This window comes from Panthera uncia (genome assembly GCF_023721935.1).
Source record: "Panthera uncia isolate 11264 chromosome D3 unlocalized genomic scaffold, Puncia_PCG_1.0 HiC_scaffold_8, whole genome shotgun sequence".
In the NCBI taxonomy this organism is placed as follows: Eukaryota; Metazoa; Chordata; class Mammalia; order Carnivora; family Felidae; genus Panthera; species Panthera uncia.
Window position 1 is genome coordinate 39,984,820 of NW_026057586.1, and position 16,689 is coordinate 40,001,508.

The window sequence follows — 16,689 nt, forward strand, 5'->3', positions numbered from 1 at the left end:
TACATCTTGGCAAATCTCTTAATGTCTGGCTTACTAGAAGACAGTTGAATTCTCAGATCTGCTGCGATACGTTGTCACAATTCAAGCATATGAAGATAATTCAGCCTCAGACAGAAATGTAGTTGAAAAGAGGAGCAGGGGCGCCTGGTGGCCCAGTATGTTGAGTGTCCAACTTCGGCTCAGGTCATGATCTCCCAGTCTGTGAGTTCAAGCCCCGCGTCGGGCTCTGTGCTGACAGCTCAGAGCCTGGAGTCTGCTTCGGATTCTGTGTCTCCCTCTCTCTCTGCCCCTCCCCCGGTTGCACTCTGTGTCTCTCTCTCAAAATAAACGTTAAAAGAAACAAAAAATCCTCTCATGGTTACCAAAAAAAAGAAAAAAAAGAAGGAAAGAAAAAAGAAAAGAGGAGGAGTATTTTAACAGCCTTTTTAGATGATTGTGGCTGTTCTTCTTAAATACTACACCCAAATTTCACATGCCACAGTTTCTTCATTCACAACGATGAACTTTTCATACTTTGTCATATTAAAATCCATTGGTCTAATCTTGCATTTCAAATGGATGCTTTCCCTATGCATAATTTGTTTTTTTTAATTTTTTTAAATGTTTATTATTTTTGAGAGAGACAGAGCGTGAGCGGGGGAGGGACAGAGAGAGGGAGTCACAGAATCCGAAGCAGGCTCCAGGCTCCAAGCTGCCAGCACACAGCCCAACGCGGGGTTCAAACTCACAGACGCGGGGTTCAAACTCACAGACTGTGAAATCATGACTTGAGCCGAAGTCGGCCGCTCAACGACTGAGCCACCCAGGCGCCCCTCCCTATGCATGATTTGTAACACCACTTGTCCTTCAGAAAATCTAGATCTTCCCAATGTTGACACATTTCGTATCCCTTATCAGATAAATCTCTTGGTCGACACCACCAATCTCATCCGAAAAGGTGATAAAGATTTGGGAAACCATTAAATTTGCAGTGACGAATTTCTGGACACAGGTGTTCCAAAAATTCTATCTCTTGAAAGGTCAAGTTTTAGCATTGGTAATAAGTACTGTCAGTTGGTTTCCTGGATAGGTTAAGCCCACTCCATTCGTTTTCAAGAACATTTCTGCGAAATACCTAATAATCACAGTCTGCCTACTGCTTGTTCTATAAGCAAATACGGTGTTCTATGAAAAAAGCAGCTGGAGCAGCTCACGTCTCAAGCAATCACACAAATGCTTTGCCCAAAACAAAGATCATATTTTGGAATGCAGCACAAGTGCTCTGTGTGTACTTCCCATTTTATGACACAGAATATTAAAAAGATGTGCACTCAAGGGCCTAGATTTAATAAAATTAATTTTTATAGCTTCATCAGGACATTTTCAAGTGAGACTGTGGTTGTTTTTACTGCAAGGGCATGGTGCTGAAGAATTCAACAGCTACTAGGGACGCCTGGGTGGTTCAGTCAGTTAAGCATCTGACTCTTGGTCTCAGCTCAGGTCTTGATCTCAGGGTGTTGAATTCAAGCCCTCTGTTGCACTCTGTGCTCGGCAGGGAGCCTGCTTAAAAGACAAAAAAAATACAATGGCTACTACTGCCACTGCTTTTGCATCAAGGTGCAATTGTCAACACATTAAAAAGGCAACAACAACAATAAAAAACAACAACAACAACAACCCCGGGGGGCCTGGGTAGCTCAGTGGGTTGAGAATCCAACTTTGGTTTCAACTCTGGTCATAATCTCACAGTTCATGAGTTCGAGCCCCAAATCGGGCTCTGTGCTGGCAACAAGGAGCCTGCTTGGGATTCTCTGTCTCCTCTCTCTCTGCCCCTCCCCCGCTTGTGAGCATGCATTCTCTGGCTCTCTCTCTCTCAAAAATAAATAAACTTAAGTTTTTAAAAAAGGCCAAAATGTCAGTATTATTATGAAGATAGTTTTGGCTTGCGGATCCCTTCAAGGGTCTCTGGGACATTTCAGGAGTCTGTGGACCACACTTGGAGAACTATTGCTTTATAATCATAGGAAGGTAGAACAAGACTCAGAAAGACAAGGGTTTGGGCCCTTAGATAAGAGGTTCATCAATTTAAAGGCAGCTGGCTGGCTCAGTCACAAGAGCATGTGACTCTTGATCTTGGGATAATGAGTTTGAGCCCCACATTGGGTTTAGAGATCACTAAAAACATAAATAAACTTAAAAAAATAGAAGTTCATCAATTTAATAGCTACCTGAGCATGAGAAAGTTAAACTCTCTGGGTCTGTATACACACACACACACACACACACACACATATACACACACACACACACACACACACACACACAATGGAATATTACTCAGCCATCAAAAAGAATGAAATCTGGCCATTTGCCATGATGTGGTTGGAGCTAAAATGTATTATGCTAAGCAAAATAAGTCAATCGGAGAAAGACAAATACTATATAATTTCATTCATATATGGACTTTAAGAAACAAAACAGATACACGTGGGAAGTGGGTTCGGGGGGATGGAGAGAAGAGAGAGAAACAAACCACAAAAAACTCTTAATGATAGAGAACTATGGTTTGATAGAGGGAGGGGGGTGGGAGATGGGTTAGAAGTGTGATGGGTACTAAGGAGGGCACTTGTTGTGATGAGCTCTAGGTGTTGTATATAAGTGATGAATCACTGAATTTTACTCCTGAAACCAATATTGCACCATATGTTAACTAACTAAAATTTAAATTAAGAAAATAAATCTGTTCCTCAAAAAAAGAGTATGTTCAGCATATTAAAAATTATGTATATAAAGTTAGTGCCTAGAATATAGACAACACTAGAATACGGACCAGAGATGTGTACATAGGGGAGTTCATGAACAAGTGAAATTATTGGAGAAAACCAAAGTATACTTTAATTAACATATTTATTCCAAAGTATTTATAGAAAGCCACAACCAGGCCCTATGCTATGTGGAGATATAGAAACAAGTGGCATGATCCCTGCTCTTGAAAAGTTTATAGGGGTGTTTAAATCAACCTGGCATTAAAGTCATCTGTAAAGACTCAACCTGATCATTGTTACAAAGAAAGGTAGGTACCAAGGACCAAGGTCCAACAGTGAAGTACTTGCTCGTAGTCTATACATGGATAGGAAGCCAACTGAAAAGGGAAGATGGACTCTTGGGCCAGTCCAGGGGAGAAGGTGACAGCCTGGTTTTTGGCAAGTTTACTGGTCACCAAGGTACCTGATAACAGGAAGGTGGGGAACCCCATCATTCTGAACTAAAGACTATGCCCTTGGATGGGGAAGACAGTCATAGCTCCGGATTTTCAGATCCCTGCCATAATGGTGAGAAGCAGCAGCATCTGATTCCTCACCCATCCATCATGGAATCTTTGGATATAGATAAATAATGCTCAGCCGCTCTGTGACCAGGGATTTATGCTTTGACAGGTGCTGCTGTGGGTTCTGGGCCCTCCAGCTGTTGCCTTTGCTCTGTATGGCCTGAAGAGCAAGGTGTGCATGGAGTAGGTGACATGTGATTCATTGCAATTAGGGTAAGAATAAAAGGGAAAGAACAACATTGGCTTCAAGAGTCATCATTCAAGTGTCATAATTGAAGCTACTTGTCAGTGTTTCCATGGAGTTGGCTCTCCAGATGAGCGTGCTGTAGGGTTATGCCTCAGCCTAGAACATGAAAGAACAAAACCTCACAAACACTGCAGATGAAGTCATTGCCGTTTTCTGACAAAACAGACAGGAAGGACAGGCTGCGGTTCCTTCTTCATCTAAGAGAAGAGAGAGGAGAAAGAGAGGTAATGAGCAGTCATGGAAAGGAGCGTCAGCTTACACATACGTTGGGGGATTTTACTGCCAACCATTAGACATTTCAGAACTGAGGACCGAGAGCCAAGAGTAACCTGCTTATTTCACAAATTGGCCCTAAAAACTAGTCCTGCATAGTGATGTGACTTGATTTGCTTTGATAATCCTAGAGAATGGATCTATCATAGATGATCCTTTGCACTAATGTAGATATTTTCTGGTATGAGGTTATGAGCAAGGGAGATAAGTTACACATTCATATCTTTACAGCATGGTATCATTATTAAATGTATGATTAAATGTTTAGATGGATGGATGGGTGGATGGGAAGGTAGGTTGTTGGTGGTGGTTTGGTATGAAATGTGAACTTTAGAGCTAAAGGTGAAATAAATTTTAGGAAATTAAAAACTTCTAAGGTGGGGTACCTAAGGAGAGCTGTCTGGGGAATCATTTGCTCAAAGAATAGAGTACAGTTCAGAGTCCTACCTCTAGCCTTGAACTAGAAATTAGAAATCACTTCAAACATCTCAAATATCCAAAGGTCTGACTAATACTACAACAGGAGAGTTGGGGACAGTGGTTCTGGGGGCTAAGAGAAGCAGAGACTCAGCCCCAGAATCTGGTAAGGTCGAGAGTCATTTGGTGTCTATAATCCTCCCATATAATAATTCATGATGGTGGGACCTCTCTCAGCCACCATTGATCTTAACTTGAGATCCACATTTATCAATAGAATTTAGGAGTTCTGTGAATTTGATGGAGAAAATAATTATGCAAAATAATTACATCTCAATTTCATTGACTTTTAATTAAAATGTAGGATTTCCTTCCATTGCAAAATAAGCACAAACCTTAATAGGTATCAATACTTGTGACTGTCACCAATAAAAATAACAAATATTTTCATATCAGATCAGAGTAAGTGTTAATATCTCAAAATGTTGTGTATGCTCATTGCTGCTTTGAATTATGGCAGTCATGGAGCTCATAGCTAGGTCTAGTCATTTACTACATTAACAAACACATGTATTACTGTATCACAAACATTCTTTTTGTTAACTAGATTTCAATATAATTGTAGGTTTTTTGGTAATCTTACGTATTTTATTTTATGCATTTAAAACATTATTCTGGGGCCACGTGGGTGGCTCAGTCGGTTGAGCATCTGATTCTTGATTTCGGCTCAGGTCATGATCTCACGGTTCATGAGATTGAGCCTTGAGTCAGGCTCCATCCGCTGCAGAGCCCGCTTGGGATTCTCTCTCTATTTCTCTGTCTCCCTCTCCCCTGATCATGCGTGCTCTCTCTCTCTTTCTCAAAATAAATAAATAAGCACAAATAAATAAATAAATAAAACATTATCCTGAGAAGGGAGCTTCTGAGGAGCTTCACCAGACTAACAAAAGGTGTCCATGGCCCAAAAATGTTAGGGTGACAACAGCATGGATGGATCTAGAAAGTATAATGCTAAGCTAAATAAATCAGTTAGAGAAAGACCAATACCATACGATTTCACTCATATCTGGAAGTTGAGAAACAAAACAAATGAACAAAGGAGAAAAAAGAGAGACAAACCAAGAAACTGACTTAACTGTAGAGTAAAAACTGATGGTCGCCCGAGGGGAGGCGGTGGGGGATGGGTAAAAGAGCTGATGGAGACTAAGGAGTGCATTTGTGATGAGCACTGGGTGATGTATGGAATTTCGCATCACTATATTGTATACCTGAAATGAATATAACACTGTATGTTACTTACATTGGAATTAGAACTTAAAACCTAATAAGAATGAAAAACAATGTTATGGTGAGAGAGCTGCTTCTTTCCATTGTGCCTCATCTTCCCTGGATGGACATCACACTGAATTCTCATGAAGGGATAAGCAGTTTTTTCCTGACATTTCCAGGAAGCAGCTCAAACCATCAAGCCCAAGGACTGTAAGCAAGCTGTTTTATCCATTAGGCACCATAGAAACGGGGCCTAGGGCCAATGAGCTTGAACAATGCTGTCTACAAAAACACTTAAGACAGAGCTAGGGGGAAAATTTTTTGCTCTAAACTAAAAATAAAGCTACAGATGTGCAATTAATAAATGTCTAATTAAATGTACCAAATTTCATATGTCAAATGCATCTGTCATTACATTTAATATTCACAAATATTTTTGCATTTGAAAAATTTACAGATCAGATTTTCTCACTTTGCAAGAAATCTCAAATAAACATGATTATGAAGAAAAACAATAAAAAATTAAAGTTACAGCCAAATATTTTCAAAAGTAGAATTATATAAATACACATAATATTTTGTGAGCGGGGGTGGAACTAGACTAATGGAATGTGTAATGTCAGTGCATTTAGTACATTTTACTATGTTTGAGGGGTGCCTGGGTAGCTTAGTCGGTTGAGCAACTGACTCTGGCTCAGGTCATGACCTCATGGTTTGTGCGTCCGAGCCCCCCATGGGGCTTTGCTCTGACAGCATAGACCCTGCTTCAGATTCTCTGTCTCCCTCTCACTCTGCCCCTCTCCCACTTGTGCTTTCCCTCTCTCTCTCTCTCCCTCTCTCCTCCCTCTTTCTGAAAAATAAATAAACATTAAAGAAAAAGTACGAAAGAAATGTCAGGGGGTGAGGGGGTGCTCCAAAGAATCAAATGGACCCAGGCCTTCAAAGGTCTCAAAACCGCACTGGCCTGAAATTGTAAACCTGTCCTCTTGGACCCTCAAAAGGAGCACAGCCCCAGAGTTTGGGCCCTTGGAAGACTCCTACCGTCTCCATCCCTTGCCCCATACACCCTCCCAAGGCTTCCCAATCCTCCCCCACTCTTCCTTACCCCTCAAAGTCCACCTCACTCCCTGGCCCTGGGCACTTCAGCTTCTCAGAAAGATCAAAGAATTCCAGCCTTTTTTGTTTTGGTGGAGATGCCTGGAATCAAACGCAGGGCCTCACTCCTTTGGGGTTTTGCAAATAGCACTAGGAGGTTAGCTGGGTTCTCCTCTGCCCAGCTCTCTGACCCTCTAACAGGCAGGCCTGGACCTCCACCGGTCGGAATTCTCCCAGGTCATGTCTCTTGGCTTTTCCTCTTTTCATCAGAAATGCTCTGTCTGGTTTCCTGAAAAAGCACTGGACAAGCCCACCTTTGTCACCTTGAGTAGTGACAAGTTACGTGGAGGAGAAATTGTCCTTGCTGTCCTTCTTCCATCTGGATGTCATTGAGCATTCACCTGTGGTTGGTGGTACGGTTGAAGGGGCCATCTCCAGAGCTGAAAAGGAGAAAGATACTAGAGATCTCAGATAGGTCTGCTTGTCTGTGCCCTGCCCATATGTAAGAGATACACAAGAAGCCGTCAATAAGAGCTCTGAAGAAAGGAACCAAAACATGGGAGCAAGAAAAGGGCCTTTTTTGTTTAATTGTGGACCTTAGAGTCAGCTGGACTAAGTATTTGCTTGAAGCCAAAAAAAAAGAAGAAAAACAATTGACAAATACAGAACATTTGCTGTATTTATTTGAAAGCATTAGAGAAATCAAGTAAACTCAGAACTTTGGTGTACTTTCTTATGCTTAACTGTAAGAATAGTGTAAACAAAAAAAAAAAAAAAAGGTCCCAAACCTGGACTTGGGAAGAACTTTCTCCTGGGGTGAAGTTAGCACTGCTGATAAAATGCACAGGCCATCTGCTGATGAAGGTTAGTGGGACTAAGTTTTGTCCCCAGAATCTGGTTCTCTACCCACCCGATGGAATATCAGGTGCCTTATACCAATGTTGTGTTGTTTTTTTTTTTAATGTTTATTTTTGAAAGACAGAGAGAGAGAGAGAGAGAGAGAGTGTGTGTGTGTGTGTGTGTGTGACTGGGGTGGGTCAGAGAGAGAGAGGGAGACACAGAATCCGAAGCAGGCTCCAGGTTTTGAGCTGTTAGCACAGAGCCTGACATGGGGCTCAAACCCACGAACTGTGAGCTCATGACCTGAGCCAAAGTCGGATGCTTAGCCATCTGAGCCACCCAGGCACCCCAATACCAAACTTTTTTTCTTGATGTATTTGATCTTACAGTAATTATAAAATGTTCTTTTTTCCTAGGGGCACCTGGGTGGCTCAGTCGGTTAAGCTTTCGACTTCAGCTCAGGTCATGATCTCACGGTTCATGAGGTCAAGCCCCGTGTCTGGCTCTCTGTTGTCAGCATGGAACCTGCTTCAGATCCTCTGTCTCCCTCTCTCTCTGCCCCTTCCCCGCTCATGCTCTTTCTCTCTCAAAATAAATAAATAAATAATAAAATATTTTTTAAACGTTCATTTTCTAGAAGATACCCCTACTGAGAGTAAATCTTTGAATGAGCCTCCTAAATGCTTCTTCCTTTGTATCTGTGATATCTGCTCATGTCTGAAAAGTTGTGATATCTGTGATATCTGCTGTTTTGTCTTAAAAGTTGTCTTTACCATTAGTATTATTTTTAATTTATAATTAAAATATAATTAAACCCCTTATTTAACCCAATAAGGGGTTGGACATTATGATCTTGCCTGGGTTTAAGATATTTAAGATTGCTGGCTTCTGTATCATTGAATTGCTTTATAATCATATATGACATATATAGATTAATTCCTCCAAAGATTATAGGCAAAAGAATTCTGCCTTAATTACATTTCCCACATAGTCTGTTAAGGCACAATACTGCTTAAGTGTAATTTTCAGAAAAGTAAAATTATGACTCTTATGTAAATATAAATGTACACATGTCCGAGATTGTATTCAGTTAAGTACTAAAGAACCAGTAAGATGCAAGAACCATTTTCAAGAAGAATTTGAAGAACAGTCATTTATAGAGACAATCATAAATGCTGAAATAAGTATGCTAATAATATTTGCAAAACTGGTGGATATTATATAGGAAAATGATGTATAATATTGAAGTTATCCTTCTAAAGGGCAGAAGCCAATTGTATCTCTACTGGACAAGAGTGTTTGCACTTCTATTGCCAAGAGCCATTTGCATGACCACCATTTTCTACCACTTCCATTTTGCCTTCCTCAATAGGAGACAATCAAAGGTATGCACCCCTACAAAATCAGAGAGTGTTCTCTTGACAGTCCCCAGAGCTCTTTTAGAAGATAACCCCATAATCTCTTTAGCCAATTCCTGAATCTTAGATCATTTTGCTTGACAAGAAACCATTTCTCAACAATTGCAGGGGTGCCTGGGACTCTTGATTTTGGCTCAGGTCATGATTTCATGGTTCAGTTCCTGAGATTGAGCCCCGCATTGGGCTCTATGCTGAGAGCTCAGAAACTGGGATTCTCTCTCTTTCTCTCTCTCTCTCTCTCTCCCTCCCTTCCCTTCTCCAGCTTGTCTGCACATGCTCTCTCTCTCTCTAAATAAATAAATAAACATTAAAAAAAATCGCACCATATCAAAAAATAAAGTATAGAACAAATTAATGTTGGGTGGGGACTATGAGAATTACAGCAAACAATTGTTGGCCCCTCTGCTTTCCTCTTCCTGACTTTACAGTAATAACAAAACAATACTTTCTAAAATGGCTTATAATTATAGTACAATTTCAATCTAAATCCCATTTTTTGAAGAGGGAAAAATTGAAAAATGATTCTGGAGCTCACCTGGGAAAATGAGTATCTGAAAACAGTCAAGAAAATTTTGAAAATGAATTGAAAGAAGGGGATGGGTGTCAGAGGCTATGCGGGAAGAAAGTAGAGAAGCTTGCTTTCACCTGATGATGTTAGACATGAAAAGTCATTTGAAATTTACAATAATAAAAATAGGAACATATTAATAAAACAATATAAATCCCCAAACCATACGCAAGTTTAAGAATATGCTAGATGCGACATTTAAAATCAGTGGACAGATGATTCAATAGATGATATTAAGACAACTTGATCCATAGTTGCTCAAAAAAATTTTTATCTTTATTTTTTTTAGAGGTTTTGTGTTTAAGTAATCTCTACATCCAATGTAAGGCTCAAACCCACAACCCCGAGATCAAGAGTCACATGCTCTACTGACTAAAAAAACATGTTTTTAAATTATTGAAGCATTAGTTGGGGCACCTGGGTGGCTCAGTCGGTTAAGCCTCTGACTCTTGCTTTTGGCTCAGGTCATGATCTCACAATTCATGAAATTGAGCCTGACATTGGGCTCTGCATTGACAGTATGGAGCCTGCTTGGGATTCTCTCCTCCTTCTCTCTCTGTCCCTGCCCACTCATTCTCTCTCTCTCTCTCTCTCTCTCTCTCTCTCAAAACTAAATAAATAAATGTTCTTCTAAAAAACATCATTTGCAATTAGCTAGTTGGGGATGGGGAGGGAGCTCTGATATTTTAGACAGAAGGCAGCCAGAGCAAAGGAATTACAGTTCAAGCAAGGATAAAACAGTGGGTCCAGATGGAAAGCTAAATGCCCAACAGAGTAATGGTGAGCTGAGCAGAGGAGAGTGGTAGGAACCAACCACATTGGAGCTGGGGGGTGGGGGGACAGGGGTGGTGTGGCATGAAAAACAGGCTTGAACTTGATCTTCAAACGGATGGAAAGCCTGGGAAGGTTTCAAGTGGGAAATTGTGATGATCAAGTTTTCATTTCAGAGCATTTACTCTGCTATTTAGAGGATAGATTCAAAAGGTTAAGAAAAACCATTTTGGATATAGTTGCACAAGGAGAAGTTTCCAGAAATATTTGGGAATGGGAGACACATTGCAAAAGTTTAAAGGAGGAATACATGGAAAAAAGATGGAAGTTATCAGGACATTCCGCATGTTAGAGAATTTGGATGGTGAGAAAAAGGAGAAAGGTAGGGAGTGACTTAAGGGAGCAGCAGGTTCTAACAAAGGTTGTTAAGCAAAGAGAGACTCAAGCACGTTAGCAGCAAGGCTTGAGTAATGGTGGGAAGGGGGCAGACCTGGAAAGAGTCAGAAGGGAAGGGTTAGGGGAGCCATGGGAGAGCCATCTGTCCATCTATGTAGAAAAAGAGAAGGGGGCACCTGGGTGGCTCAGTCTGTTGGGCGTCAGACTCGGCTTAGATTATGATCTCGGGGTTCCCAGGTTCGAGCCTCACATCGGGCTCTGTGTGGACAGCTCAGAGCCTGGAGCCTACTTTGGAGTTTGTGTGTCTCTCTCTCTTTCTCTGCCCCTCTCCTGCGTGTGTGCTCTCTCTCTCTGTGTCAAAAATAAATGAATAAACTTAGAAAAAAAGAAGAAGAGGAGGCTGCCACGCAGTCCTAGTATCAGCTCTCCTGTTCTCGTCTTTATCAGTTTCAGATCCACCTACTGCTCCAGAAAGCTCGTAACCATCCAGTCCACAGGTTTCCTGCCCCTATTTTACACCGGTGTTATTGGCAGCACTGGGGATAAAGCAATGAACGAAACAGATCAGGTCCTGCCCTCACGGCACTTATGTACTCATGGGAGACAAGACAACCGTCAGATACGTCACCACGGAAATCCCTGTGAGGAAGTGGTACATGCCCTCAAGAACGGTATAACTGAAGGGAAGGAGGGCTAGAGTGACTGAGGGGCACTATTCACATGAGGTGGCCAAAGGACGACTCTCTGGCCAGATGACATTTTTTCTGAAGCCAGCGGGGCAGAATTTAATGAATGATGGATAGGAAGTCAAACTTTCAAAAGTCGAGATCCTATAAAACAACACCTTCTAGGAAAATCAGTAAACAAAAGTAGCCTGGTCCAGTTATCGGTTATCCTGACAGCGGTATTTCTGGACTGAAAATGTGGGCTGCAAATCAACTTTCCGTTAATCCCAAATGTGACTTGTCTCATTATACAGTACCACTTAATATTTATTTCCGATCCCCCAAACAGGCCTACATGTTAGCGAACTGAAGGACAAAACTAGTATTGTAACAGTCCAATTTCTGTTAAGATTCCACGGAAAATGCTAAGACAGAATACCTCTGAGGAAAGCCTGAGATAAATTGCTGGAATGTCTAAAATGTCTTAAATCTCCTTGTAATTTAATTTTTCATCAAATGCATGCTGTGCACCTACAGGTGCTAAGTACTAGCCTGAGCACCAGGGGCACAGATTTTGAACAACAGCCGTGTCTTCGAAGAGACCTTCTGCCAGAAGGTCTGGCTGGCTGAAAACACACTGATTATATCACGTGACTGCAACAGAAGATGGCCAAAGAGCAGAGCTTTGGGAATCTAACTTCCAGAGCAAGGAGATACTGGGGGTAGGGGAGCTTCTCAGAGAAAATCCCTTATAACTTTCCTAAGTGCCCCATTCCTCCCTCCCACGCTGCGTTCCTTCATTCATTCCCTCACCCCCTCCAGTAAATACATATGGAACAGCTAGTGAGTGCGACGCCTGTTCTGAGAGCCAGAGATACAGCAGTGAACAAAAACAAGCAAAAACCCCTACCTTGATAGCGTTTACATTCCAAGCTGGGAGACAGATCACTAAAATATGTAGCATGGTAGAAGGTGATGAGAGCTACGGAAAAAATGTCAATGGGTCTATTAGACGAGGCACAGTCAGAGTAGCAAGTGGTGGACAGGAGCTGCTTAGGACTGGCCCGAGAGAGCTAATTGCTAGCATCTCTTCCCCAGTCCCCATTTACCGATATCACATCAGTAGCTTAAAATGGTCACAGTGGGCAGGGGCGCCTGGGTGGCTCAGTCGGTTGAGTGTCTGACTTCGGCTCGGGTCATGATCTCACGGCTTGTGAGTTCGAGCCCCGCATCGGGCTCTGTGCTGACAGCTCGGAGCCTGGAGCCTCTTCAGATTCTGTGTCTTTCTCTCTCTCTCTGTCCCTCCCCCACTCGCACTCCGTGTCTCTGTCTCTCAAAAATAAGTAAACATTAAAAAAAATTAAACACACACACACACGTGCACACATGCATTTAGTCTTTGACTGCATGCACTTGTGGAAATGGGTCTCTATGGCACTGTTGCTTCTGTGCCTGGCACTGGTGCCTGAAGTCAGCAGGGCGGGTAGCCAGCAAGGAAAGGCGGATGTGAAGTAAGGGAAGAAGATGAAACCCAGAGGATGGACTAGAATGATCAACTATCTCTCTTTGCCTCCAAGCCTCTGTCTTCAGTGATGTGGCAAAGTCCTACGCGAGAAGCCAGCACCCTTCATCAGGGAGCTACACACACCCTTGACCCAGGAGTCTGAGACACTAAAGGAGGCTCCAGCGAGAGAGAGCTGTAAGAGTTGTGGGGCCAGCCACAGCCTGGTGCCAGCCAGGTGAGACCACAGGTAAGCGACACCACAGCTGGCTGCACCAGCGCTCTGCACGCTGTACCCGTCCTCTACGTGCGAAACCAGTATGTCCATTCCTTCACCGCCGCCTTCCACATCTCATGCAGCCTGACAACTCTGTAGGGAAGGCACTCTGGGAAACCAGTCTGGCTAAATAATAATAATAATAATAATAATATAAGCTAAACTGGTAATGCAAACCCACCACGGTTAGGAAAGAGAACAAAGAGTGTTGGTGGCAATTTTCAATTGGATTTTCAGGGCAAGGTTTACCAAGAAGCTGACATTTGCATAACAATCTGAAAGAAGTGAGGGAGCGAGCTTTGGGGATTGTTATGGGAAGAGAGTTCCAGGCAGAGGGGTAGCGAATGGAAGACCCTGAGTTGAAGGCACACCTGATACGTTCAAAGAACAGCAGGGATGACAGTTGGCTGGAGTGAATGAGGGAGAGAGTAGAAAGAGGAAGGGTCAAGAAGGCAACTGTGTGTGTGTGTGTGTGTGTGTGCGTGTGTGTGTGTGGAGAGAGAGAGGGGAGGGCTTGTAAGACTTTGCCAAGACCTCGGCTTCTACTCTGTGTGGGATAAGCCTTCAATGGATGATTTTGAGCAAGGAAATAACAAGATCAAATCAGTCTTAGCAGGACCATTCTGGCTGCTATACTGGGAATAGCTTGAAACATCAGCAAATGAGGATTATTAAAGGGTTATTGCAAAAATCAACAGAGAAGCAGATGACAGCTTAGACCAGGGGAGCAGCAATGGGGATGGAGCAAAGAGGTGGGATCCTGGATGTGTTTTGAAGGTCAAGTCAACAGAATTTGGACTGGGATGTGTGGTATGGGAGAGCTGGAAGAATCAAGGATGAGTCCAAGTTCTTGGGCTGAGCAACCAGAATATTAGAGGTTGCAATTAACTGAAATTGCAAGAAATGAAAGACAATCGAGTTTGGATGGGAAGAGGGAGATCAAGAGTTTAGTCTGGACAAGTTGAGTTTGAGTTTTCCTCTAGACATCAAATCGAAGATGACAGTTGGATCTGTGAATACAGAATTTAGGGAACAGGATATAATTCTGAGATTAACAACATACAGAGAGTATTTAACACCATGAGGCTGGATGAGACCAACAAGACGTAAAGTAGAAGAGCGAAGAACTGGAAGGACTGCATGCAGGGACCCTACCCACTAAACCCACTAAATGCTCAGGGATATGAGGAGGAATAAGCAAAAGTTGCTAACAAGGAGTGACCAGAGAGGTAGGAGAAGATCCAACGGACTGTGGTAGCCTCCAAAGCAAGTAACAAAAAGAGAGAGGGAGCAATCAACTGAGTCAGATGCTGCAGATGCGTCACATTAGAGGAGAACTGAGAGCTGATCCTTGGATTTAGCGAAACAGAGGTTTTTGGCCACTTGCTAAGGACAATTTTGGCAATAAAAGTTATATGAACTGAGTTCAAATAAGAAGGAAATAGAGAAGTTAGGGACAATGCATAGAGGCAACTCTTTTGAGGTGTACAAGGAAGAAGAAAAAGGAGACATGAGCAAGAAAGCAGAATGGGGATCAAGAGAGAGTTTTGATCTGCTTTTCTTTGGACTGGGAGAAATCATTGTGTTTGTAGGCTGGCAAGAATGATCCAGTGGAGAGGGAAATTTTTGTGATGGATGGAGAGAGGGGACAGCTGTTGAAACAGTGTCCAAAGTGAGCAAGGATGAGATCTAGTACTTAAGCAGAGGGATTGCACTCTGAGCAGAGTGACCTTCATCCACCGTAGACCAAATACTTGAAGCCAACCGACCACGTACATGAAACAGACAGGTAGGTTTGGGGGGAGGTTATAGAAATTATTATTCCTAATCTCTCATATCTCCATAAATAGGGTAAAAGTATCGACTGAAAATGTTTGTGGGAAGAATCAAATAAGTTAATGCATATGAACTCCCAGAAAGTGGGTAATGAATGTGAACAGCTATTCAATATTATCATACATCAGTTTGGGTGATTTAATCTGTTCTTGTGCTTTCACTGACCTCTTATCCGTAAGCTTCAGATCCAAGATCCAAGATGTGGACATCTCTCAAAATCAACAGGTGTAGAACTCAATTCACTTTGGTCTTCTCTGGGCAACTCCACCTTCCGCAAGCTTGTCGCAGTTAAGGGCTCCTTCCACCTGGGCACATCAACCACAATGCTAGATTTCTGAATTTCTTCTTCTTCCTCATACTCCTTCCTCAACATCTTGGAAATCCCTTCTCTCCTCCCTTCTCTCCTCTATCATCCCTCCAACTGTGTACCCTTTCACTCTCTCAAGCATGTCTTTCTTCTGGACTTTGGCCTCCAAACTGATCCTCTCGGTCAATATGGCCTCCTGTGACTCTCTCTTCCCCATGTACAGAGTGATCTGTCCGAAATGCAAACACTGTGTCACTTTCTGGAGTAAACGCTTCCATGGTCCAGGCTATACAGCATGGCACTCAAGGCCTTTCATGCTATGTTTACATCTTTAGCTGCATCTCCTGCCCCTTTTAATCTGGTACTTTATTCACCAATTATACTAAGCATATATGGCTTCCCTGCACAGCGCTCCCCAAAACTACCCCCCCAAAAACTGTTGAGTACCACCATGCCGATGACTGATTACTCTTCAACTCTCAGCTTTGGCACCATGTCCTCCAGGGAACTCTCTCTGATCCAGTTTGAGCCAAGTGCCATTCCTTAGGGCTTTCACAATATCACATCCAAACACCCAGCGTGTTATCAGTGCTCAATGAATTGGTTGCCATTATATTAGATGAACTACATCTAATTGATTAAACTATGTTAGATGATATCTTGAAATCCTAGGGGCGCCTGGGTGGCTCAGTCGGTTGAGCATCCGACTTTGGCTCAGGTCATGATCTCACAGTTCGTGGGTTCGAGCCCTGTGTCGGGCTCTGTGCTGATGACTCGGAGCCTGGAGCCTGCTTCGGATTCTGTGTCTCCCTCTCTCTCTGCCCCTAACCCACTCGCATTCTGTTTCTGTCTCTCTCAAAAAATAAATAAACATTAAAAAATTAAAAAAAAAAAAAAAAAGAAAGAAAGAAATCCTTTCCAGTACCATGGTACTGCAGCAGGCATTTTTCTTTTGGTCAGTCTTTTTTTTTTTTTTTTTAATTCCAGTATAATTAACATACAGTGTTATATTCATTTTAGGTAGACAATATAGTGGTTCAATAATTTTATACATCACTTAGTGCCCATCACAGTAAATGGACTCTTAATCTCCTTCACCTATTTCACCCATTTCCCCACCCACCTCCCCTCTGGTCACCATCTGCTTGTTCTCTATAGTTAAGAGTCTGTTTTTTTGGTTTGTCTCTTATTTCTTTGTTTTGTTTCTTAAATTCCACATATGAGTGGATCCATATGGCATTTTATTTCTCTGATTTATGTCATTTAGCATTATACTCTCTAGATCCATCCATGTTGTTGCAAATGGCAAGAACTCACTTACTTTCATGGCAAAGTGGTACTTCATTGTATCTATCTACCACCTCTTTATCCATTCATCTACCAATAGACGCTTGGGTTGCTTCCATATCTTGGATACTGTAAATACTGTTGCAATAAACATAGGGGTGCATATATCTTTTCAAGTTAATGTTTTCGGATTCTTTGGGTAAATACCTCGTAGT

General features: G+C 42.2%; 1 protein-coding gene across 1 annotated transcript in view; it reads right to left on the reverse strand.

Moving 5' to 3' along the window:
• MEP1B (meprin A subunit beta) overlaps window positions 1–15,253 on the reverse strand; it is a 46,184-nt gene extending 30,931 nt beyond the window's left edge. The window contains exons 1-2 of the mRNA XM_049619560.1: window positions 15,124–15,253; window positions 12,177–12,248 (exon numbers count right to left, since the gene is read on the reverse strand). Coding sequence (XP_049475517.1) covers window positions 12,177–12,248; window positions 15,124–15,253 — 202 coding nt within the window. The remainder of the gene's footprint in view (window positions 1–12,176; window positions 12,249–15,123) is intronic.
• Between the last annotated feature and the right edge of the window lie 1,436 nt (window positions 15,254–16,689).